At 38.1% G+C, this 25071-nt stretch overlaps 1 protein-coding gene across 6 annotated transcripts in view; it reads right to left on the bottom strand.

Moving 5' to 3' along the window:
• The window catches only part of ANO4 (anoctamin 4), a 202726-nt gene that overhangs the window by 88669 nt on the left and 88986 nt on the right, over window positions 1–25071 (bottom strand). For 5 of the 6 annotated variants that reach the window (XM_040596624.1, XM_040596618.1, XM_040596619.1 and 2 more), the window contains exons 3-4: window positions 21976–22112; window positions 15268–15426 (exon numbers count right to left, since the gene is read on the bottom strand). In XM_040596624.1, the coding sequence (XP_040452558.1) occupies window positions 15268–15426; window positions 21976–22112 (296 nt within the window). The remainder of the gene's footprint in view (window positions 1–15267; window positions 15427–21975; window positions 22113–25071) is intronic. The other variant, XM_040596621.1, reaches the window with a different exon arrangement.

The raw sequence follows: 25071 nt of genomic DNA, 5'->3' as shown, positions 1-25071 counted from the left end.
GTTATTGGCATATTTTGCATAAATCCCTGGCATTCCTACTAGGGCAGAAGATCTAGAAGAGAGACACAGAGGCTTCTGAAAAAGGATGGGAGCTTCAACCTTGCCAAAAAGGCAGGGTTAAGAAGCAGTCTCAAAATGCTCCACAGATCAAGTCAGTCCTGGGAGACCTGGAGCAGGAGAAGCAAGACAGACAAGACCTCCTTAGTTCCCCCAGCATGGCTGAGACAGTGGCTCAAGCAAGGAGAACTTTAAGTTTTAAGTATGAGTTCAAAGTGGTGTTTGCTGTATTTTATTCTTTAGTTCTGGTACCTAACCTTTTGCTAAAATAAGATTTGTTTGCACATTAAACTTTTTTGGTGTTTATACTAACCTCAGGTGAGTATGAAAAGACCAAGGCATAGCACCATCCCAAAGGCAACAGATATAACTAATGTGGGTCCACAGATCCCAACTAACACCAGCCTAGGATTTCGCAGGAATTAGGATATGGGGCTGGTAAGGATCATATGGGGGCTGACAGTGTCTAGACTGGGATAAAAAGAGAAGCCCTATATCATGCTCCCATGTGGACGTTACTGTAATAATCTCTGGCAAGAAAGCAGCAATGAAGAGAAGGTTCCTGCCTTTAGAAAAACTAAACCCATCATCCACACACACACCCCCTCCTCATTTTGCTTTCACAATGCTAAAATCAATCAATCATTAAAGAGCTATTGGATAAAAATTCAAGGTGAATCAGGCAAAAGTGGTACTTAAAGTATAAGTTTCTCCAAACCCATCCAATTTCCTTCACAGATAATTTTAAGTTATTTTAAACAGTATTGCTATGCAGCACTTACTTTGGAATATACTATTATTTCACTTAAAGTAAATTGCTGAGATCTTCAGGTTCTATGGGCTTCAAGATCAAAATTAAGCAGTTAAGGACATTAGAAAAATGTATTACCTTTGTTGAAGACATACACTTAATTCAATTTACAAGAGGCAGGTACTCAAGAGTAATACAATGAAACAGATCAGCCCTTTTGGATATTGATAATATCCACATATTGTAATGACAGTGTTCCAGGGCTTTACTGATAGAGTTAGGGAGAATGTCTGTCAGGCATTTAGAGAGGTGCATTATGCACTTTTTAAAAAACAAAAAATTCTAGCTATTCAAGAAAACCTGAAACATATTCATTCATGTTCCCACTGCAGATCTTTAGGATATGACTGTGATAATCTCTGAATGCAGGAAAAGAAATGTAAGTGCAAGTAATCCACTTATTTCCATGTATACCCTGATGAGATCCGAACCAAATTGTGGGCCTGGCAATGTGTTCCAGGCTGCTGATCTAATTTTACTTTCCTGTAGTCACAGGAAGTAAAATGCCTGTGCGGTGAATCTGACTCCAAAGGCTGCTGTCAGCTCATTTCTGCATCAGAAATCTAGTAATGAGTTTAGGAAATAAGGTTTTATTTTTTGTTACACAGTATCTGACAGAAAATATCCTTGACTATGAAATAAATGTAGTCTATGGAATAAATTAAAAACAGAATCAGGAAATAAGCCCCTTTGCTAGCTAGCCATAGTTAGTCCTAGATGAACATTTCAGTGATAAGCTGTGAGGACATTTAAGACAGAAATGCATTTTGTTTCAACACCAAACTGAATAAATTGTATGAAAATGGAGTAAATTGAACAAGATTTCTAAAAATTTGTAGGTAAATACATGAAAAAATTCTATTTGATTTAAGCTTAAATATTGTCCATACAAAAGAGCACGCATTGGTGTATTACTGGATTATGTAATCACTTCTAAACATTTTCTCTTCCTTTTTGTTTTCTCTTTTGTAAAGCTAAGCCTTTCTTATCAACTAGTATGGCATTTTAATACCAGGCATTTAATTTTTAATCTGTTTAAATGAAATGTCTTCACATTTTAAAAACGTTTCCCTCTTTCCTCAGCTAAAACAGTTTCCTGAGTCTAATCTATATAAATGACTATTCATTCCTTGTCTTTCTCCTTCCCTGCCTTCTGTTAATCATACTCCATAAATACAAAAGATTTGTTTCAAGATGTTAAGGACTTCTGTTGTATTTCTAAAGAGATGTTACACTCAGATTTTTATAGGGGGAGTTATACAGAGTTATACAGTGAGAAAGCATCTTTTCTTATCTGCTGTAATTCAGTGTGGATATGCCTCCACATCCTGATACTAGCTTCCTCAATGCTTTCTGACCATCATCCTTCTCCCTTTCTTTCCCCAAGCTCTAATGCGCTCACCTTCCCCATATCATTTTTAGATTGTGCCTTTTGGCTGTAATAATGCATTAGTAAGATACATGAATTCTGTTTGCTTTCACAACATAGACAAAAACCAGGCCACGATGGAAATGTAAATTTTGTCATGGCAAGAACTCATCAAATCAGAGTCAAAACAGCAAAGAACAGAAGATGTCAAGTAATGGAAAATCTGTAGAAGCATTAATCTATTCCATAGCTTGGGGGTTTTAGAATTGAACTTTAAAATTTTCACACAATTCTGTTAGTTGTTTGCTTTACACTCCTTCAGTATTAGGGTTGATCCTGCAATCTACAGATCTACTCATGTAAGTCCATAGATGTCACTTGAGCATAGAACAAACAAAACTGCTTGTCTTCAGTAGTATATAGGTGTGGTGTGTGCCATGTATCTGACCCAGTTTCCCCTGCTGGACACTGACAGACTGCTATATTTGTATGAAAACACTGGCACTATCATGGCTCTGAGCCCACTGACCCTGAGAAGCTGTCTGAAAGCTTATTCCCAAGGAGCAGACATCACAGGTGTGGTTCAGGGCAACTATGTTTAGATGTCTGAAGTGGAGAGGAACAGGCACCTTCAGGGTACAATTAATTTGTTCTATTTTCCTCAGGTTGAGAAGAACTGCTGCCCAGAAGCGCTTGTTCCTCCCCAGCCAGATATCTATATTATAAACAGCTACAGTCAATAAGATGGTTCTTTTCCCTCTTGGGGCTCTGCAGCACAGCCAGCCTATTTTCCCTGGACTCCTGTCACCTTCCACACGACTCACCCCAACTTCTGCTGTAGTGTAGACACATTACTTCCTACAACTGCACCTTCGTGGGTAGCTCTAGTTCGCTGCTTAGCTGTCTGGGACACATCATAGTGACAGTAAGGGATTCAGAACATTTTACAAGGTCTTGGCTGCCACCAACTTCCCCCATCCCACCTTATTCATTCTACCCTCAGAGAACACATAGGGAAATACAGATCTGTAAGTAACAAAGACTCCCACTAGTGTCCTCTGGACTTTAAAAGGCCTTTTGATTTTGGGCAGTACTTTCTTTATTTCATTACTTGAATTCTTTCCTGTGAATTTCTGAAGCTAATGATAAAATCCATAAATTTGCACAAGACTGTTCACCTGGGACGTTCTATGTACCCCACCTTCCACTCAAGTGTTGTTTCAGGACGTTTGTTTAAATCCAATCCTGTCTCAGAAAACCACAGTTTCCAATAACAATAGCACTCATAGTACAAAATCAAGAACTCTGGAGATGAGGGACCAGGCTGTAATCTGCACTGAAATAACAGATACAGAAATAAAAAAAATAAAATAAAAAAAAAAAAAAAAAAGCACCATGGCCATCCTGACCTGGCATTGGTGACAGTTCTGCTTCAGGAAGATGACTTTCAGAAGTGCCTTGCCGCCAGCACTTCTGCGGTGGTAGGAAGCCTGAGCTTCTCCAGATTCCTCAGAAAATGAGGTCGCAGGCCAGATTGTTAATTTATAAGGCACAGAAAGGCACAGAAGTCTAGGTATGGAAAGACACATTCTGAGTGGAGAAGAGCATACAAAGAGCAGTGCAGTAAAACTCTGAGTTACAGGAATTAGTGGAGGTTAGGCTAACCCCTATGAAAACTGAGTATAACATGTGCCTTTCATTTAAGATAAATATAAAAAGTAGCTGGGCTCCTTTATGGACTGGAAAGATTAAAAAAAAATCCCAAACATAAAAAATGAATATATGTATTGACCTGGAAAAAGGCACATGAAAGTCGTAAGCAATACTCTTGATCTCACAGCTGACCCTGTTTTGAGCAGGAGGTAGGAATACAAACATCCTGAGGTCTTTTCCAACACAAATTATCCTATGATTCTATAAAAGGGCAAGGAAAGAGCCAGTCCTCTGGAGCAGCCAAAAGCACTTTCTGATTTACTAAAAAACTTAGATATGGTGATTTCACTACCTCTACCTACCTAATCAACACTTATACGCTGGAAGGAGAAAAAATCTAAAAAAATTAACCTGGTGAAGAAAATGATCTTAAGAAAAACCTTTATAGAGACACCCTTTTTGTTTTGAGTTGGTTGACAAGTGCTCAGTATTATAAGCAAATAAAGTATCTTTCATGTGATTCATCCTGTCTCCACTTTACAAATTCCTTTTTAACAAACTCCATTGCAACAACAACAAGAAAATAATCTTGCTTTTCACTCTAGTCAAAATAACGTAAAGGATCCTGGACTGGAGCATGCTTGGTGTTACTTGGTGAAGGGGCTTTCAGATCTAATCAATCAGTACACTCAAGAAGAGTAACTCCAGAGGTGCTATGCTAAATCTTCTTCAAGCCATCAAATAGAGGTCTATATCCAAAATTATCTCATATGCCTATGCTACAAACAAGTCAGCAAAAGTGATGCATGTAAACATATCTGAATAGCTTTCTTCTAAAAATGGATAACTTATTCATAGCTTCTATTTTAAAGAAATGAAAAATTAGATTACAGAACTTTATTTTTATTGATGTTTGCTAATTTAATAAATCAGATTTGCATAATTAGTGGAGTCATAAGAATGTTGTGTCTCATTTAAATAGCCATTTTAAAAGGAATGACCTGAATAAAAGAGTTTCTAGTAGATTGATTAAAAGACTTTATGCAATTTTCCTCACGCACACAAAAAAACAAAAGAGAATGTTAAAAGTGGAGAAAAATATATTCATTGGAATTTAGCAAGTACCAGTTAAGCAAATAAACTTGCTGATACACTTCTTTCAAAAATTTCTGCTTCTGAAACTAAGCCAATTAAACTAAAAATGTGTAAAGAATGCACTAAAATTAGATGGATGGGTTGTAACAGCTTATTATGAGAGATAATTTTCCAACCAATTTAATTTAAAAACCTATCTAATAACTAAATACAAACCCTTACATTTCTACATGAAGAAATTGTGCAAACTCAATGTTAGATATGTTATTACAGACACAAAAAGATATAGGAAAACTGTATAATTCTACTCCTTATGTATAGAAGTATGTGACTGAAAATCCCTGAATATTCTACTGTTATTACTAGCCTACAATGGCAGTTTTTCAAAACATGACATTTATAAGCTAACCTAAAAGAAGGTCAAATAAACACATCGGAAACTAAGAGGAAATGTCTCAAATCTACCAGTCATGAAAAATAACATGTTTTGCATATTGCAAGAGAAAGTATAGACTTATGGTTTCTAGATTTACATGTCTCCATTTTGTTCTTCTACTACATTTTCACTGTGGAGGTTTTCTTTTTTTTATTAAAAGTTTTGAATTTAAAAAAGATATAAGAAATGGTTGTTAAGAAAAGTAAGCACAAAGTTCTTATGTTAGAGCTTGACAGTGAAGACTTCAGAAAGGGGAATCAATCTTATTTGTTATAAATGGAAAGATCTATTTGAGTCTATTAACAGAAACAGCAACAACCTGTATCTAAGTAGTAAGTACAGTACCATGAAGACCTCCAAGAGGAAAGAAAAGGGCCTTTACACTGTTTTGCCTAAAAGGCACTTTTAGAGATTCGTTTAAAAGCTTTCGTATAAGAATACAAATTATATTTGTGCACAGAAGAGTTTGTAAACTAGATAAGACTTTGAACAGGGGGACATGAGTAACTGGCTGACAGAGGTTTCAGTCAGTGTGGCTATCTCAGGAGCATTTTTCCCTCAGGTCAAGCTTTATTAAACTTCATTTACGACATCACTTCATTACCACTCAAACAGCAAGAAACAAATATGTAAATATGCAGTGGATAATGCCCATTTAATTTGAGCCCAGAGAGCCATAAACTGAAACGTCTTTTTCAATAGAGTCTGAGCACTGAGGTAATTTGTCTAGCTCTATTTGTGAGGCTCTTACCACAATTAAAACACAGTTAATCCAAGGCACACAGTGCCAATGCTCCACTCGCTCCAGGAAGTAATCATACGATGAGAGGGCCTGGAGACATTGTGCCAAGAGTGGGTAAAGAAAGGGAATTGTCCTTTCCAGATTCACGCTTCCCTCCTGGGACTACCCACTTCATGCTGCAGGGAAGACGCAAATGTCCCCTAGACTAAGAAGGCACTGCAGCCATTTCAAACGGTAACTATTTGTTTCAGAAGCACAGTGCTGTAAATACAATGCCATCTTTTCAAAACAAGTTCAACACCAAAATCATTAACATGAAATGAAGACATAAAACACACTGCTGGTGTTTTTATATACTCTGTCTTTCTCTTCCCTACAGACAACTCTATATTTCTCCTTATTAGGCCGGTACTATCAAGGAGTGTTTTAGCAAACCAGTCATGTCACCTTTGGGCAATGAAAACTCTCACTGTGCATTAAGTGATTGTAGCCTTGTGCATTATGTTTATTCCTGATGTCACTGGAAGGCAAACATTTCAAAAATAATTGCAGTTTAAGACTAATTATTTTAAAGGAAAAGGTGACTTTGGACATATAGGGGAGAGCTCATATGTAACCTTCTTTTTTTTTTTTTTTTTTTTCATCTATTGCCTGTTTTTTCCTGTGAGGCTGGTATCCTACAAAAGGTTTTTGACATTCTGAATTATGAAGACTGGTGACAGAAAACTCTTTGACAAAAAAGTCCTTGTCAATATTCTTGAAGGAAAAGAAGTATCTCAAGTGCCTTCTTGTTGTTTTTCAGTTATCTACAGTTTTTCTGTATTGCCTCCACACTCCATGAAAAAGCCATACTTTTTTTCAAATGTAGATCAATTTTTCAGCAACAGTTTTAGCCTATTAGCTTTACAAAGACCTGTTAAAGGCTGGGATTTGTCAACTCAGAAACATTAATTTCTAGGCTCCCTCAGACGATCAAGAACGTTACTTTTACAATCTGCACGCTGAAATTTGAGCCCAGATTCTGTCCATCCAGACTTCCATGCACCTCCTCAAATTTCTCTTCTAAATTGCCACTGTGCTGTACAGTGAACATAGTATGTAAAATGTAAAACACTTTCCCTCAGAAGCGCAGACAGCTGGAAAATCCTCCACTGTTTGGTGACAATGCTTTTTGGTACAGAGCACTCTGGAAAAGGACATTGTTCTGTTCTTACCTATTCTGTAAAACCCTGCTGAAAAGACTCTACGTGCAAGGTGCATTAAAGAACTAACAACAAATCTTTGGAAGACCTGCCTGTTTTTAACTTGCTCTGACTGAATTTGGATGAAATGAACAGCCCAATGTTTTAAATTAAATAGCTGGAAGCACTTTCACTTATAATGCATGCGGTGGGCTTGCATTTCAGTTCTCTTTCTGCAGGCATAGTTTATGTCACTTTGATGTCTCCATCCATGATTTGTGGATGCAATCAGACACAGTGCTTAAACATTAAATAACAAACTGCACCTGCTAATAATGGGATATTATGCTGTTCGTGAAACCACAGCTCCTTCAGGCTGCATAATTTGTACTGTAAGTTCATTAGCTGTAGATATTTACATATTGAATAATAGGATCAGAAAAGTGAGAGACTGAAACAACTTACTAGAGTGCATGAAAGCTACTGAATGCTTGATATTAGCTACAGTAGTAGATTAACACTGAGCTACATCTGTGGTGGGTTGAACCTGGCTGGATGCCAGGTGTCCACCAAAGCTGCTCTATCACTCCCCTCCTCAGCTGAATAGGGGAGAGAAAATACAATGAAAGGCTCATGGGTCAGGATGAGGACAGGGATAAATCACTCGCCAATTACTGTCATGGGCAAAACAGACTTAACTTGGAGGAATTAATTTAATTTCTTATCAATCAAATCAGAGTAGGGTAATGAGAAATAAAACCAAATCTTAAAAAGACCTTCCCTCCATCCCTCCCTTCTTCCTGGGCTCAGCTTCACTCCTGATTTTCTCTACCTCCTCCTCCCAAGCTGCACAGGGGGATGGGGAATGGGAGCTGTGTTCATTTCATCATATGTCTTTGCCACTCCTTCCTCCCCACACTCTTCCCCTGCTCCAGCATGGGGTCCCTCCCATGGGAGACAGTCTTCCATGAACTTCTTCAACATGAGTCCTTCCCACAGGCTGCACCTCTTGACAAACTGCTGCAGTTGGGGTCCCTTCCACAGGGTGTAGTCCTTCAGGAACAGACTGCTCCAGTGTGGACCCCCACTGGTTCACTAGTCCTGCCTGCTCCAGCATGGGCTCCTCTCTCCACAGGTCCTGCCAGGAGCCTGCTCCAGTGCAGGCTTTCCACAGCATTGGAGCCTCCTTTGTGTATGTTCACCTGCTCCAGTGTGGGGTCCTCCACGGGCTGCAGGTGGATATCTGCTCCACTGTAGACCTCCATGTGTTGTAGGACAGTCTGCCTCAGTATGGTCTTCATGACAGGCTGCAGGGAATCTCTGCTCGGGCACCTGGAGCACCTCCTCCTTGCCTTCTTCTTCACTGACCTTGGTGTCTGCTAAGTTGTTTCTCTTACATGTTCTCAGACCTCTCTTCTGGTTGCCATTCCACAGAAGTGTTTTTGCCCTTCTTAAATATATTATCACAGAAATGCTACCACCATTGCTGATAGGCTTGTCCTTGGCCAGCAGTGGGTTCATCTTAGAGCCATCTGGCATTGGCTCTCTCAGACACAGGGGAAGCTTCTAGCAGCTTCTGACAGAAGCGAGTCCTGTAGCCTCCCTGCTACCAAAATCTTACCATGCAAACCCAATGCAACATCTGATCTTCTCCACAGACCAAGAGGGCCTAGTTTTGTGCAAATGCTGGTTTGTCCTAAAGAGAAGTCTGTTAGCCATAGACAGCATCCTCCTTGTGGCCTGACCTACTATACCTGCACAGTATGGATGATCATCACACACAGAGCTGTTCTGGAGCTTCCTAGCACATATCTCACGTAGTGCATGCTCACAGATATCTTTGTCTCTGTAAAAAAAGCTCAGAGGGCAGCAGATGTAATTTTCATGGTGGAAGCTTTCCCTAGCCACCCTTTCTCTAGCAAGTAACGTTTTTTGGTATGTGCAGAGTAAGCTTAACTTGACAGGGAAAGGATACGAGCACCAAAGGGAAACTAGCAGCCAGGAGAAGATTCCCCAACTGACCTGGAGCTTGCTTCTGGCCACCCCACGAATTCTCCTGGCAAGCTGCAAATAGTTAGCTGGCCATAGGCTGAGAGTTCTGTTATAAACTGTATACCTGGTTGGTTAAATTAATATTGATATCAGCAACAAATTACAAACAACTTGTTTTTCTTTCAGTGATTGAATAAACTGAAGTCATAACTGAAAAAGAAACTTCAGAGTCAACTCCAAAGGCACTGAGATTTTTATGTGCACTGCTTCTCAGAGAACCAAATTACATAAGCTAAGTTTATAAAACACCTTTCCTCACTCAGATCTGCAAACATCACTTGGGGTCTGGAAGTCAGCTTAATTCTTTTCTGCCTATGAATCACAATCAGCAATAAAGTTTATGTAACGGGAGTCTCATGAACAATTGCAGTGATGATGCACAAACTAGAAAAAAGCAGATCAGTCTTACGTAACTGTTTTGGCTTTGCAGCACTAACAAGTAGATGTCATTTTTGCCAGAAAGAAAGATGATAATATTTGACTATACTCAGGAGCAACAGCTGTAGATTATAACATCTCTTCCACAACATCACTTTCTGAGCACAAATGTATTTAAAATTTCAGTCTTTGAAGCTGGGTTTTTTTATATTCTTTCTTTATTTATTTTACCTTACTTTAACATGGTCATAAGTCTATTTTGGTTTTACGCTCAGGGATGAGTCAAGAGTCACAGAGATACTATATTGTGTGCTTTTTCTGTCATCTGTAATTTCTCTCAGCATTCATCATTTTAAACCAGGCTCCAAGTTGCTGCTAAATATAAGTCTCTTACTGAATACATGTTTCTAGCCTCTGAACTCCTGTCCCCTAAGTGCAAAGATACAGCCACATTAAGAGAAACTGCTTCATATAACTCCTGCTACCTCGCCATGAACCTATCTACATCTGTTTGCAAACTTGAAAAGTCATGAAATAGTAGTATCCTGTAATTATATTGCACCAACTACTGAAAAAGATCTCTAAACATAACTTTTAGTCTCAGATTAACATAACTTTCAGATTCAGATTATACCTGCTAGTAGATACTTGTTCACAGAACAAAAGTGAAGCTTGTACTGTGCTTTTCTTCCCTGTCTTTTTGGTTTTCTCCAGAGAACACATATTATATATTTCTACTGCCTATTGTATACACCAGCTGCATATTGGCTGCCAGATGTCCCAGAAATGTCAGCTGCTGCTTGAGCAGGGAGTAAATGCAATTAGAGATGCCCTGGTGACAGCTTGACACTTATGGTGGCAATGTTTAAAGTTTTAATTGGGCAGCACACAATTTGGATTGTTCCTGAAAACCGGACCGTTACACCATAGTAACATCTTTTATCTGGGAGATGCAAAGATCAATATGTGGGCAGATGCCAAATGGATTGATAGCTTTTTCTAAAATATCTGAAACTAGTTCTTGAAACACATTCCACATCCAGTAGCTGTGAGGAGACTTCCTTTTTAAGGCAGTAAGGAATGCTTTTGCTTTAAAGCAGTTCATTGCTTTTATGCTGAAACATTACTATACATAAATATGCAAAGTATATAAAATAAAGGACCTGAAGACTGCTTTCACTACTTATGTGATTAGTTGCCCTTTACTACATCTATCTATCAATTACTACTGGCATGTCAATTGTCTTTTCAAATAAACTGTATCTAATCAACTTACAAATTATAAACTTTGGACACAAAATACATCAAGTACATTTAGTAGCAGAGCTATTCTGTATGAATTACTTTAGTGCAGTCATGAGAAGCAAAAAAACTCCCCCAAACACGCAAAGTTCAGACTAAATTTAGTCTATTCCTAGGGCTACATGACCAGATCCTACCCAACATCACATTCATTCTGGATACACAGTATTTACTTAAATCTAAGATAACATCTTTCTTCTTTACAAATTACAAATCCAAGGGTGGTCTGTGTTCATCTGAAATAGATATCTTTGAACTACCTTGCCTGTATCCTACATTTGCCTTTCATTATAGTCCATCTTAAATAGGTTGCAAATCAACAAGGTAGCTGCTCCATGCTAGCTACCTCTGTGCATGTTTATTGGGTAGTATAATTTAAAGTACTTTACTGAAAGATGTCTGTAATACTGTATCCATGTACCAGTACAGTGCAGTTACTGTTCTGTACAGTACGGCAGCTTAGGTCTACTTGATCATCTAGGACAGGGATTAAAATACATTAATTGAAGCTGCAGGCATAATTTGGGATAAGGGAACTTAGCTGGATTTTGGCCAAGAGGTTAAATTTATAAATCTTTATTCTTGTGAAAAATAACACAGGCCCAATGCAATGCTGACTTCATTCTTTCTTGAAAAGATAGGTTTTCCAGAAAAATGCTGGTTTTTTACTGTCCCAGAGGGATGAACTATATTTTGAATGACAGACATTATCAGCATTTTCCCTTTACATAAAAGTGATCATAAGTTATTTTTTTATGAGTGTCAGTGGGCTGATCTTAGTCTCAGGTTTGCCTTGTATTTGGATAAATACGCAACGTACCCTCAGAATGTGGACAGTAATATCCTGCCTCCTGTTAACCATTTGCCAGTCAACTTTGGAAGGTATAATGTAACATTTACAGAAGGTATGAGTGCCTACAAACTGGCAATGCTCTTAGTACCTCATCTCTGATAAGAACTTGCTCCATTTGAAGACCGCCCTCTCCATTTTACCCAATACGTAAGTCTGTTTCAAAGAATATTAAAAAATGAAAACGGTAGGATCATCAATAATCTCAGAGCCAGATAATCATAGTTCTCTCACTTGTGAGACATTGTAAAAAAAGGATAAATCAATACTGGAAATTTTATATCTGGATGAAAAGAAAATAAAGTCTCCTTTCCTGGAATGACCTATATTTCCAATTAACTCACCTAGAGGTTCTATGCATATGATCATGTCTTGGACGTGATCCATGTTGGACTGGGACAACACAGTCATCCTATCTAGACCCAATATCCACTGAAAAGCAGGGAGAAAGGTTAGAAAATTATTTATGCTGTTCCACTCAATTATCATTCATTCTTAGAGCTCTGTTTTCCATACCTTCACTAAGTCAGTAATCTGTTTCTTGGTCTGGGATCCCCTTGTTGTTTACTACTGGATATACAGAGCATCAAATCAGGCAAAACTTCCATGGGAGAGTGGTACGGTATAGCTGAAGAATGTGAGTGTAAATTCATTGGGGAATATCTGCAAAATGTTATCACCTTTTTCTAGAGTCAGAAACATATACCTGCTCAGACCTTTCTCAGCTACATGTTCTTTACATTGTGCCTGAAGTTATCTCAACATTTTCAGATTCATTTCAGATTCAGTTTCTCATTTCATGCTGTTAAGTGAACACTTCGCTTCCTGCACTCATCAATTCCTAGGTATTTTGCTGTGCAACACTTGTCAGCAAGCCACTGCAATTCATTTTTTGCTCTGAAGTGTTACTGAGGAATATGTTTTTGAAATTGCGATGTGAACAGCTCTGAAAGTTTTCCTCTCTGTTACTGATTTCAATTAAAAAAGCAGGACTAACACAATCAAATGTCAATATATGAACAGCCAGAAGTCAAAGGAGAATAAACCAACAACCACACAAATTCACAGAAGGCAAAAATTTTCTTTCAGACCAGCAGTTACAGCCTGTTGCCTCTGTATAAGTTTTGTGGCCAAAGCCACAGATAATTCTCTCATTTTATCTGGGAGAAACTTTTTCCAGTGGAAGCAATATATTATATATGAACAACCAGAAAACAGATGGGCTGTTGAAATCTTCCAGAACTGAAACTTAGAAAGATGCATAGTCTTACCAAAAAAAGAAGTAAAAATACTGAGAAATCATCTAGGCATTAACTGATTACACCATTTAGTTTAAACCTAAGTGTTAAGCAGCACAGTTGTTACTCTGTGGGGATGGGGAGGGAAGTGTACCAAGAATATTCTTATTTCTTTCAGGATTATAATTCAATTTGGAAACTAACATGATCATAAAATATACATGCTAGGGTTTAATTTTAGGTCAGAGTCATATGTTAAAAAATATTACTACCCTAGATTTTGAAAACATTAGCCTTAGTCATGTAACATAACCTCATTTTGATCATTCTGAGTTTAGAAAATGTACAATTACTGATGCTGACAAGAAGTCACACCAAGGCCAAATGAGATTAATAAGGAATAAAACTTCATGTCAGTAGCATAATAGAAACTTAAATGAATAATCAAATGGACAGAACAATCACGCAGCCTTGGCAGCAAAGTACAAATAAATGGGCTTGAAAACCACAAGAAAGCTTTACAGAAAGCAGTTAAATCATCAATTTGAAGAAGATTTATGTGCAGAATGTCGCAATAAGTTTCATAATACTTAAAATATAAAGTCATTTCATAGCTTTCACTGCTGACCTTAGCACAGCAAAAAAATCTGTAAAAATCACAAAGTAGGAAAAGATTGGTTTGAAACCATTGGGCAGGTGTATCAATAGGGAGGATTCATTCCACATTCATTTTCTACACTGCCCAAATTTCAGAGACTTTTTCAGCCTCTCTCCTGGCAGATAGCAGGGCAGAATTCTAGGAAGTGAAGTTGAACAGATGCAGCAACACTCTTGTATTCTTGGATGTTTGGTTACAACTCCTTCAGACAGTGGTACATTTATGGGAGACATGTAATGAACAATGGCTGCCATTGAAAACATGTTTCAACTACAGCAGCACTAAAGACGCTAACTTCCAGGTTATGTGAAGGAACAGTTTATGGTAAGGGGTTAATGTCACCAATGATGTGCTTTTACAAACTTACATCCACCAGTACCCATATTCTTTCAAAACCGTTTAAAGAGAGGAAACATTTTCATTATTCTGGAGAGAAACAGCTTCCATTTTTTCCTCCCCAGAGTTCTCCAAAGCGTGCCTTTCAAGTACATGGCAGAATATCTACACATGTACCAGGAATTCAGTGAAAGAAAAGGAGATAATGTACAGCACCTACATAATTGACCAAAGCCTATAACCTGAAAATTCCTCTACTGTTTCCATCAGTGGCAGCATGACAATGCATGTTAGCATGAGATGATCAAGCACAAGTAAAGCTAAATAATCATCAATATCTATTCTGTACAGAAGTGAGAATTAAGCCCTATTTAAGCACACTTAGGAAGGTTTAAGAAAAAACATGGTCTAGGCAAAAGAAAGATAGTCTCTGTAAGCCTTTTTCCTACTACCTATCACACCAATGCATTTTTAGACTCTTTACATTCTGTTTTACACTTTTTCCCAGAAAAGATTTACTGGTTAGAGCACATTGTGTTGGAAATAACATTGATATAAACAATTCACGTGTACTGCCCAATTATTTCAATGTTCAGGATTAAGACAGAAGGAGAGACTTTAAGCTGTTTTCAAAATACCAAAAAACCGCTCAAGTCTCTATGCCTAAGCTTACAGGAAAAGGAAGGCAGGTACCTAGTTAGGTCTCTGGAAAGAGCACCAAGAGCCCCGGCAGAGTGGAGCAGGTAGCTAAAAGGAAACATAGGTGCAGAAAGGTGGATTTCACTCAGTAGAATTTAGGCCATCTAAACCCAGCACTTTTTTTCTCTATTGCACAGCACGGTGGATGAAATTCTGTGGCCTACTTGTGCAAAAGGTTGAAAAGGATGACTTTAATAGCTTGTTTTGGTCTTCAGTTCATGTGTCTGATTTTCCTTTAGGCTACACTTTCCCCCTGTTCTGGCAATAAATAGCCTATATTTAGGAATGCTTAAAAGCATTTTCCCACTGCTACAACAGAGTAAAGGGATTTCAAGAGTAAACAAAACTCATACCCTCAGGCTCTACACAGCTTTAAATGTTGTAATTTTTTTTCGAGGAAGGTCTCTTACCTCTTTTTCCATTTGAAGTCCTTCGGCTCTGATATTTCTCTCAAATACTTCCCTTTTTTCTGTCTGTGGATTGGATTTTCTATACACCAGAATGTAGTCAATCCGACATTTTCCATCTCTAAAATATAGTCCATTGGTTTTGTTCTTATCAGGTACTTCCTGTAAAGAGAAAATCAACATTTCAGTAACGATAGTTTGCCTTGATAAATGTTTCGTTGCTGTTGGCATCATCAGTTTTCAGTAATACTCAACAGAAAAGATAAGGAATTGGAACAAGCTGTTCAAGTTTTTAAGTGCTTTACATACAGTGCCTCTGAGGTCATCTGAAAGCAGTACAGACTTCCCCACCTCAAAACCAGGAGGTCTCCTTAGACAGATGGTCATATAGCCATGGGATAGGAGAGAATAGAGAACACAAGCCAACCTTCCTCCCTCATTGCCCTCCCTAAAATTAGGAATACCTTCTTACATATAAAACAAAGCAGAGAATAGTATTAATGAAGCATAAATTTAAAATTAAGAATTTAGTATGGTAGAATGTCTTTGTGCATGTGAAAAGAATAAACAACGAAGTAATCATTTACTGCAGTGAGAAACACTAAAACATGGTGCTCATTGCTTTGTGATGGCTCTAGTACCTCTACCTCATAGGACAGAGACAACAATATGAAGGACCTGTACCTACCACACTACACCTCATCAGATTAACTACAGAATATTTTTTGATTAAGGAATAGCTGAAGAAACCCACTGGATTTATTAAAAAATAATTCCTGGCATTTCATCTAGCAGTACATAAATGCAATAAATACTGTTTCTTGGATATTTCCTGCAAAGAATATGTGTGTTCAAACATTTGCTCTGACAGAAAGAAACAACTTGATTTCACTGTTAATAAGAGGTCAGGCAGGTCCCTCTCCTGAAATGTAAATACCAAACTGCTGGCCTTTTTCCAGAAATTCAGGAGATGAAACCCTCTACAGATCTGCCTCACAATTTAGCACTACTTCCACATATCCAGGTCTGTCCAGGGATTAAGCTTTCACTTTCAGAGATGTTGAAATTGTGTGGCAGTTTGCAGGTTGGACTGTTTCATACAAAAAAATGTACACTGTGAATGATGTATGGGAACAAACAGCACTCCCTCATAGCAGTATAACAGACAGAGACCTTCAGGGACCTCAAGATCAGTCCAGCTCCAAGCTACAGCGAGGGTTAGGCTAATTTCTCTGTGTTTTTCCAGAATTGCTCACCCATTCCTGCAAGAAATAACCATGTCCTGTAACACATGATCAAATCTCTGAAAAAAAATAGTATTTTGCCTTTCACATCTGGCAAAAGTAGGGAATTTTCAAAATACTTTCTCCATAGGAGAACTGCTTCTGAATTTAAATCGCAAAAAATGAATGTAGTAATAGGAAAAAATGACTGTTACAGAAAAAAACCCCTAACCCATATTCCCATTCAAAGATTTTAGTGTAAGCTATCTTCCTGATTCTCAGCAGGCATTTTGATTCAATGGAAAAACCAATGAAAGGATCACAAACATTCCATCTCCTTGGTACATCCAGTTTACTGAACGCAGAAAGGGAAAATTTTCTAAGATTCTTTTATTCCAGTTCCTGACTCCTGACACAGCCTAATGCAGACTTGATATAATGGAACTATTCTTTGAACTGAACAAGAAGGCAAGAAGATTTAAGCCCTAAGGAAATAACAGTAACAAACCATTTATATCTATACTGCATATCATTCTGACAAATGATATTACCAAGATATCAGAATATTAAATATGAAGACAGCTCAAGAAGCACAAGAAGGTTTTTTCCCCATAAAAAAATCTACATTGAGAAGATGTAAAGAAAACCCAAAAGGGTATTTAAGGTTATTTAAATAAAGGAAGGGTGCAATAGAATATTTAGAGACAGTGGGTCAGGTTGGTGGTCCAGTTCTGATTTCTAAGCCTCCTGGCGAGCCATCCTTCCTGTTCTGTAGGCCCCAGAGTCTCTACATGTATTTTAGCAAGAAAAGTGGTGTAATAGAAAAGGATCTGTAGATCAAAACAATTTGTGCTGGGGATCTGCTGTCCACACTATGTAGGCTTGAGGGCTTACTTTGGGCTGACTCTAATCTGGTCCAGGAGACTCATTGGAGTACATCTCATGATTTATTTATGAAGGAATCCACATTTAAAACCCAAGACTACTCTGGAATGCAAACAAAGCATGGGTAGGGGCAATCAAGAGATTCACTTGAAATGTATATTCCTGATCTGAACTAAAACATTAGCACAGACCCATCCATAAACTACTACAAGGAATGTGTCTTTCTCATCATGCAGTAGTGACTCCACTGGAAAAATAGATTTGCCCTTTATGCTTCCTACGTTTCATCTTTCTCTGAAGAAAATTGGTTTGCCCTACACTGACTCATCAGTGCATGTAGAACCTTATATTAAAGAGCATCTATGAGATTTAGCCAAGTTATTTGACTTGTAGGACTTCTTCCCCTATAAATATGACTTCCTGAGACAACTACTTGCGCTTAGCCTTGTGAAACACTCTCAACTACAATATTGTAGTTTTTTGCTCTGAAAGACAGCTTGGACACCCTTATCTGTACTTGAAGGTTCTTTTCATTTTAGGGACACAGTATGTCAAATCCAGACTGATAAACCCTACTAGATTGGTATGGCCTCTGAGAAGGAAGCCTTTCTGCTGCCCTCTTCTATAGCCTGTAAGTCAGCTTTATAGACTGAGCCTGGACTTGCAAGAACTCTGAGGACCTATCATGATATGGAGACAGTCAGGGCTGGCCCAGCAACGTCAGGAAATAGCAGCTGCAGGGCTTTTGCATTGTCCACAGTATTCCAGGCTTACACTATTCCAGACAGAGACTTTTCTCCTATCTTGAATTTTGCTGACTCTTCTCTAGACATTGCATCTCCTTTCCCTGTGTTATGACTTCAAAATTCTGTTTTCCTAAACTGATTTAAAAAATATATCTAGAACCAAGTCTGACCACAGTTTTTGGTGAGAAAGTAGTCTAGCCTATTCCTTCATCTGAAAGAAGATGCTGGAAAAGGAAGAACAGGGAAGACTTCACTCTAACAAGAAGTTTAGCATTTCTGGCTATCTTGGCAGCTTTATTTCTAATACGCATATCTGAAGTTGTATAATCAGGAATTCTTTAACCAAGGAATGCAGTAGTTTTCTAGTTTTCCTATTTTCAGGCTTACAATTGGGAGTCATCAACATTCATTAACATACAACTCATACACACATACATGCTAGGAGAGCTTTAGGCTAAAGGGTTTACCCGAAAGTTTCACTGTTCAAAATGAAAGGATTTGTAAACCTAACAGCTACAGAAACTTTAAATGGAAATTTTAGGAAATCAAGGAAATTTAAAACTTTACCTGCAGGTCTTTAAAAAAGTAAATCAGAAGGGACTCCAATGTTTACTAATTTAATGAGAGATTATATTCTTTCTTCATTCCTTATTATTTCAGTATATGGTTATTATCAGTGTGGAAGTTCAATGAAGATAGGATCTTTGAATTCTAAAGAGAACATATTGTCCTGTTGTTTCTGGCTACTTGAAATTGGAGTCCCCTGCATGCAACTTCACAGCTGGTGGGGAGGGTTAACACCTCCACCACTAACAGTGATAACTTACAAACTTTTGCAGAAAAAAGGAGAATCCCAGAACCCCCCAGTTTTTAACGCACAGTTCTAATCAAAGAACAAGTATATTTTCTCTGTGTGTTCTTTTTTCTTAATATTCTTTTCCCATTTTGATTATAGTTTTGTGGAAGCTGCAACTTCATTTTTCCATCTATCTTCACTGGTTGGTATATTCTTCTTGACATCATAATATATTTAATTACATGGAACTTTTCTAATAATGAAATTGTGTAGGCTGCAAAACCAAGTGCTCAAAAGTTAGGAAGTAACAGATTTGTAGTCTTCTCTGAAAGCTTGGATAATCTCTTTTCATATTCTTCCTGATCACTGAAGAAGACAGGGATTTGTTGGAAAAAAATTAGGTACTTAGCCTGTATTTTACTAAGTATACACAAGAAAACTGAGCTGAATTTGCACAAGCTGTCATTAAGTGCCACAAAGAACATAAAAATTCTTATTTTTCAACATGAATACCTTTTTACTGCCATAATTTTCAGTGGAAGCACTGATTTATAAAAGAGGTGGTTAAAACAAAATCTATTCTGCACATATAAACTTATTTAAGTAGAAATCAAATTGTGTTCCAGCTCTATCATTTTCCCTTGTTTGGATAAGGACTGATTTATTGATCCATAGAAAGAAAGGCAGAATAAATGCATACATAGAATACAGCCTCTAAATAAAGTTTCCTTTAATTATTATCTTATTTCTGCTGCTACTCCAGTTGTCAGAAAATGAAACTTCAGTGGAAGTAATACAATATTTTAGTGATAGTATGTCCCTGGATATAAATTGTAAAGTATATATCTAATTGTTATACTGGCATATGTAAAACACATTTTGATCAATGCAAATAAAGCGAATGTGATCTTCAACTTGCTCAGACTGTGGCTGTGTTTGAATGAAACATAGAACAAATTAAAAAACCCTACCAAACATCTTTACCCTAAGGACAAACTGAATCCCAGTATGGCTCTGCATCTGTTAAGGAACTTTTGATAAAGCTCCATCCATAAAGCCTTCATTGCGTCTTCTGATTGACCACAAAAAACTAACAGTTGAAGCAAACAATATTTCAACTTGTCAGATAAACAAAAGTGATAAAAAAACTTTGGTATGTCCTTGTAATTTATTTTGATTGTAAATTCATTTTAATTAACTCAGCCACAAATAATATTAAATAATTCTGCTGCAATGTTAGTTTCAAAACTAAACCAAACATGAGTACATTTAGAGAGACTTTTATCAGTGCCAGATCCACTGTTCTGATGACATTAAGGGAGATCCACAGACTCTCTTAGATATTAAACTAAACTGAAAGAACGAAAGGAAAGACTTCACCCCACCATTACATAGCTGTGTTCCTATATTTATCCATACAAACTGCAAAACATTTAAACAGTGTTATCTTTTCCGTCTGGAATTAAGCAGAGGCCTAGTACTTTGAAACTTCTTTTTATAGGCTACAGCATCCCTCAGCTCCCATTAAGATTTCCAATTTTCTGGGTTTTTTTCCCCCTCTTATACATATACATGACTTACATTGCTATTTTCCTCAATTATAGTTATGCAGGAAAAAAAGATAATTCAACTAGGAAAATACTTCCTTTCCCTTTTTCCCTTTCCCTTTAAAAAACAACAAAGATTACATCAAAGTGAAAAAAAAAAAAAAGGTTTTACAATATTGTTAAATTAACAGCATCATAATTTGCTCTATGTCACCCTTTGTCCTTCTGACCACTTTCTGTTCATTTTTCCTCTTTAACTTGCAAAGATCATGTGGCTTTTATCTGCACCATTTTGTTAAAGACCATATGGTACATGATGCCAAAATGTAACACAGGAGTATCGTGTCAGATTAAGCTATTATAGTGCAAACAGGCAAAGAGGGCCCTTTGTAAGTTGTATGGGAAGCTGGAGAAGAGAATGAGTAAAGGGGAAGATGAAATTGTGAGCAAGGTCAAACATATCTCTGGTGCCCTGAATTTTGTTGCTTTTAATTATCTGTCTAACCACTCCAGGAGTGCAGCTCTCTATGGGCTGAATTTCTAGCACAATGAAAATCTGTGACTCTTTTTTCAGCAGTGCTTCACAAAAGAACAAAAGAACTTGCATCACAAAACCCTCTAGCTCCTGCAAAAGACATGATCTGTAATTGTATCTCCCAAACTTTAACTAAACTAGTAAACAAAACACGATCAGGGCAGAGCTTCAGCCTGTGTTTTTTAATTGTTAGTACAATCCCTGCCAGAAAGTTCTCAGGCACAGCTTGCAGGTAACATTAGATCACTCCAGTAATTAGTCTGAACATGGCCACATTTCTGAGGTGGGGAAAAGGAGACAAGTCCCTGGTCTCTTCTCTTTACTCCCTGAGGAGACAGCCCTAACATCCATGGGTTGTAAGGCAGCTGGAGGCAAAGTCAAAGGATATCATGTTCCTTTCTGCACAAAAGACACAAAAAGGAATTTAGGCCCAAATTTTTATCATGGGTCCACAATGCTTTCCCTGCTTTAAGACATAATTTAAAAGGGACTATGTGCTGAATGATTCCTCCATGGTACGTTCTCAGAATCATCATTATACACCATCAGGTCGCTTGTTCTTCACTGAAAGGGAATGTTTCTCACACCCAATGCCCAGTGCTTCTTAAGAGAGATTTATGATAAATTCTCCTCCTTGTCCTTCCTTCCCCCCAAAGGAATAATATAGGGGAAACTTTTCCATTCTTAGAAGCTGTGAAGCTTTAGACTCAGACTCAGATGGTTCAGAAAACAAGCAGACAACAAAAGCTTGTATAGACTTTTCACTGGGGGTGCGTGAAATCAATAAACCCTCCTTTTAACTTGAGCTATTTTATATTTCAGCATTATAATCTTAGAATGGAAAACCAGTCCCCATGGGAAAGGTCAGATACAAGTTGACTTGCAGAGAATGAGCTTTTAAATCAAATTACATTTATTTCCTTTTTATAAAAAGCACAAAGTATATAATTATTATATTAATAATTCTGTTTGTTCTTACCTCTCCCACAACTTCCAACCGGCTGGCATCATCAGAAGTACTGGTCAAGTTACCATGGTGAAGCAAGGAGTCATCATCTTTGGAAGGGCTGTTCACACCTTCTAACTCATCAAAAAAAATGTTGACATCCTTAGCTACTAAAAACAAAAATAAAAATATACATTCAAATCACCATCGAACCAAAAAAAAGACACCAAGTGTAATACATTATCAACAATCCTACTTTTTAGTTCTGGTGTAAGTATATACTATATTAAGTTTAAAATCTGATGTGCGTTGGTGGAGTGCTTTCTTCACCAATGAGCCATGTAAAGATTTAGGATACCACAATACCTCGCTGATGAAAAATAAATTATTTTCTGTCGCAATATGACATACGTTAGCTACCTCTTTAGCTTCTCTTGAGGTAAGTGGCTTAAAAGATTATCTTCTGGATTAGTATGGTCTCTGAAAATTTGCTATTATAAAGAAGCAGATTTTTTAGCATACTACATAAAGTATTAAGTTAGAAGTTGTACAGACCTGTGGGGCAGCCAGAGGCAGGAGACTTCAAATATTTAAAAGGCATTGAATAAGTGAGCCTGGGCAGAAGTTTGTCTTTGCAGCATTTGGAATGTTTTAATGCATGTAGATCTGGAATAATCACATCTACCTCCTGCACAGCCCTCAGCTGTGCATGAAGAAATAGTTTAAAGATACAGGATGCTATAGTAAACCCAACTGTCATAAAAAGTGACGCTTAGAAGGGCCTAGAGCACCTGGGGATCTGGTGGTTGGGCTTGGGGCCAAGGCAGAGCCAGCGCAGCCGAGAGTGGCCCCTTGCCTCCAGACCCCCAGATAGCACTGTGGGGACACCTGGTCCGGGCATCCCCAGGCTCTGCCTGACCCTGGTGCTTCCCACTGGGGCTGATACAGGTGTCAGCCCATGGGCCTGGCCTTGGCCCATCCCTGTCCAGGGCAGGGCCTGGCTGCCTGGGCCTGGCCCCCCACCCTCCTTGCCCTGGCTAGGGTGGTGTGCCAGACCCAGGCTGCCAGGCCCTGCCCTGCCCCCCACCATGGGGAAACCCTGGGCCAAGTGGTACCCTGACAGGAGAGATCTACTTGAGTAAATGGGTTGAATTTCCTCCACCTTTCATGCAATGACAATGTCATGTGTTAATTTTACTCCAATTGAAAAATACAACACCACTAGAAGGAGTTAAAGGTTGGCACTGTACTCAAGATTAAAGCAGTGCTAAGTTTAGGGTGACATTCCCTGCTCTGCTGAGCAAGGAGGTGATGAGAAGCTGTGGGCAGAGCTGGTGTGCAAGTCTACAATCCCACATAAGCACCACTGACCTGCTGACGAAGCAGCTGTTGGATGGGCGATGCAGGGTGGGCAGGCTGTGGCCAGCAAGGTCTACCTTTGCACCCCATACGCTGCAGGCCTGGTGCAAAAGGGTGATAATGGGATGTGTGTGGGGAGAAGAAAAATGCCTTGGCTGAGGATCAAGCTTCAACTGTGGATAGACTTCATCTCTCCGACCTCATGCTTCATAGGCAAAATCCAGAATTATGACAGTAAAGTCATAATTGCTAGAAGGGGCCCCTGAAGGTCACCTACTGAGCCTCCTCCCCCGATTACAATAGGATCAAATATCTATTACTCTTGACAGAAATTTCCCTCGCCCACTCTCCCTCACACTTTTTTTGTAAACTTGACTGACATCTGGAATCATTCTTCTGTGCAATAAAACCTCCTGATCCTTTCGCTTCTCTGCAACTCCCCTAACTTAGTGACAGGCACTTGTGATTCCTGTTGATGAGAATTTATATTAACAGGGAACACGCAAAATCTCTAATTGCTGGTGGCAATTTAGTACCATTTCTAACTACAGGCTGCAGGTATAAAAACCCACTGTGGAGAGACTGAATAGCTTGCCAGAAATTAACAGCCATTAACTGTTCTCAACAAACATAAGCATTTTGTAACCTTTTCACTGTTCCCTTCTGCAGGGACTATAGCCCATTTTAAGAAACCTTTTAAAAAAATCTCCAATGCTACCAACTCCACAGTCTCTGCAGGTGACTTGTTTTTAACTATCACAAGCAGAAGAAAGTTTTCTTCATAATATTCATCCTGAATATGCACCTATGTTGCAATTTAAATATATTATTCTTTTCCTATCAATCATGAACATGGGGAAGAGATTGCTCCCTTTTTCTACATGTCTTTCACAGTATCTAAAGTCTGTTATTACAGCTGTTGGTAGATAAAAAAGAAAACCCTACCAAAATATTCAAGAACCCTTCTTCTTCATTTTCATGCATAAATTAAGGACAAGGTTAATTCCATACATTGTATTTTTGATTGCAATACTTATAAAGCCACCAAAAATTTCAGAAACAATAGAAAAATCTTCACGTCCAAATTAATCCACTCTACACACTAGACTAATGACCTAATCCAAGCAGCATCATTTTTCATAGAGATTCCGAGTTTTAAATACTTTCATTATTTTTTTTTCATGTAGACAGTATAACAATAAGAAATTCTGTGCTAAATTAACAATTTTTAGAATAAGATACCACTACTTGAGTGTAGCAATTTTGGGATTGCATAATGACTAATCTAACTATCATTCTTTGTATCCCAATATTATTTTTGCACAATATTTAATCCCTACTTAACACTTCATATCATAATTCATCAGTTTTACATAGCACCCCCTGTTCATCTTTTATGGAGATATCGAAGTAACAGCATCACCTACTTCACTTTCTTTTATATTGTGTGTATCATCATAGTCTGTGAACACAGAGATATAAAACTTCTTCTTTTTTTTTTTTTTTTTTTGGTGGATACTAAATTTCTCTTGTCATTTTAAAGCTGTTTTTACTATCAGTCCATTTATTTTACTTATCCTGCTTTTTTGAATAGTGCCAGAATACCATTAGAGACAAATACCTAGGATGGAGTTTTTCACTTTAAAACCAGCCTTGGCCTCACACCATCCTGTTCCCAGCTAGGGATGAGCTTACTGACAGGGTTGGCGAAGAGCATCCTGGTGGCATTTTGGTTTATGTGATGGGGAGAGCCTGCGTTCATCAGTGTCA

The sequence above is a fragment of the Falco naumanni genome, chromosome 5 (assembly GCF_017639655.2).
Source record: "Falco naumanni isolate bFalNau1 chromosome 5, bFalNau1.pat, whole genome shotgun sequence".
In the NCBI taxonomy this organism is placed as follows: domain Eukaryota; kingdom Metazoa; phylum Chordata; class Aves; order Falconiformes; family Falconidae; genus Falco; species Falco naumanni.
This window is presented reverse-complemented; position numbering and strand designations above follow the sequence as displayed.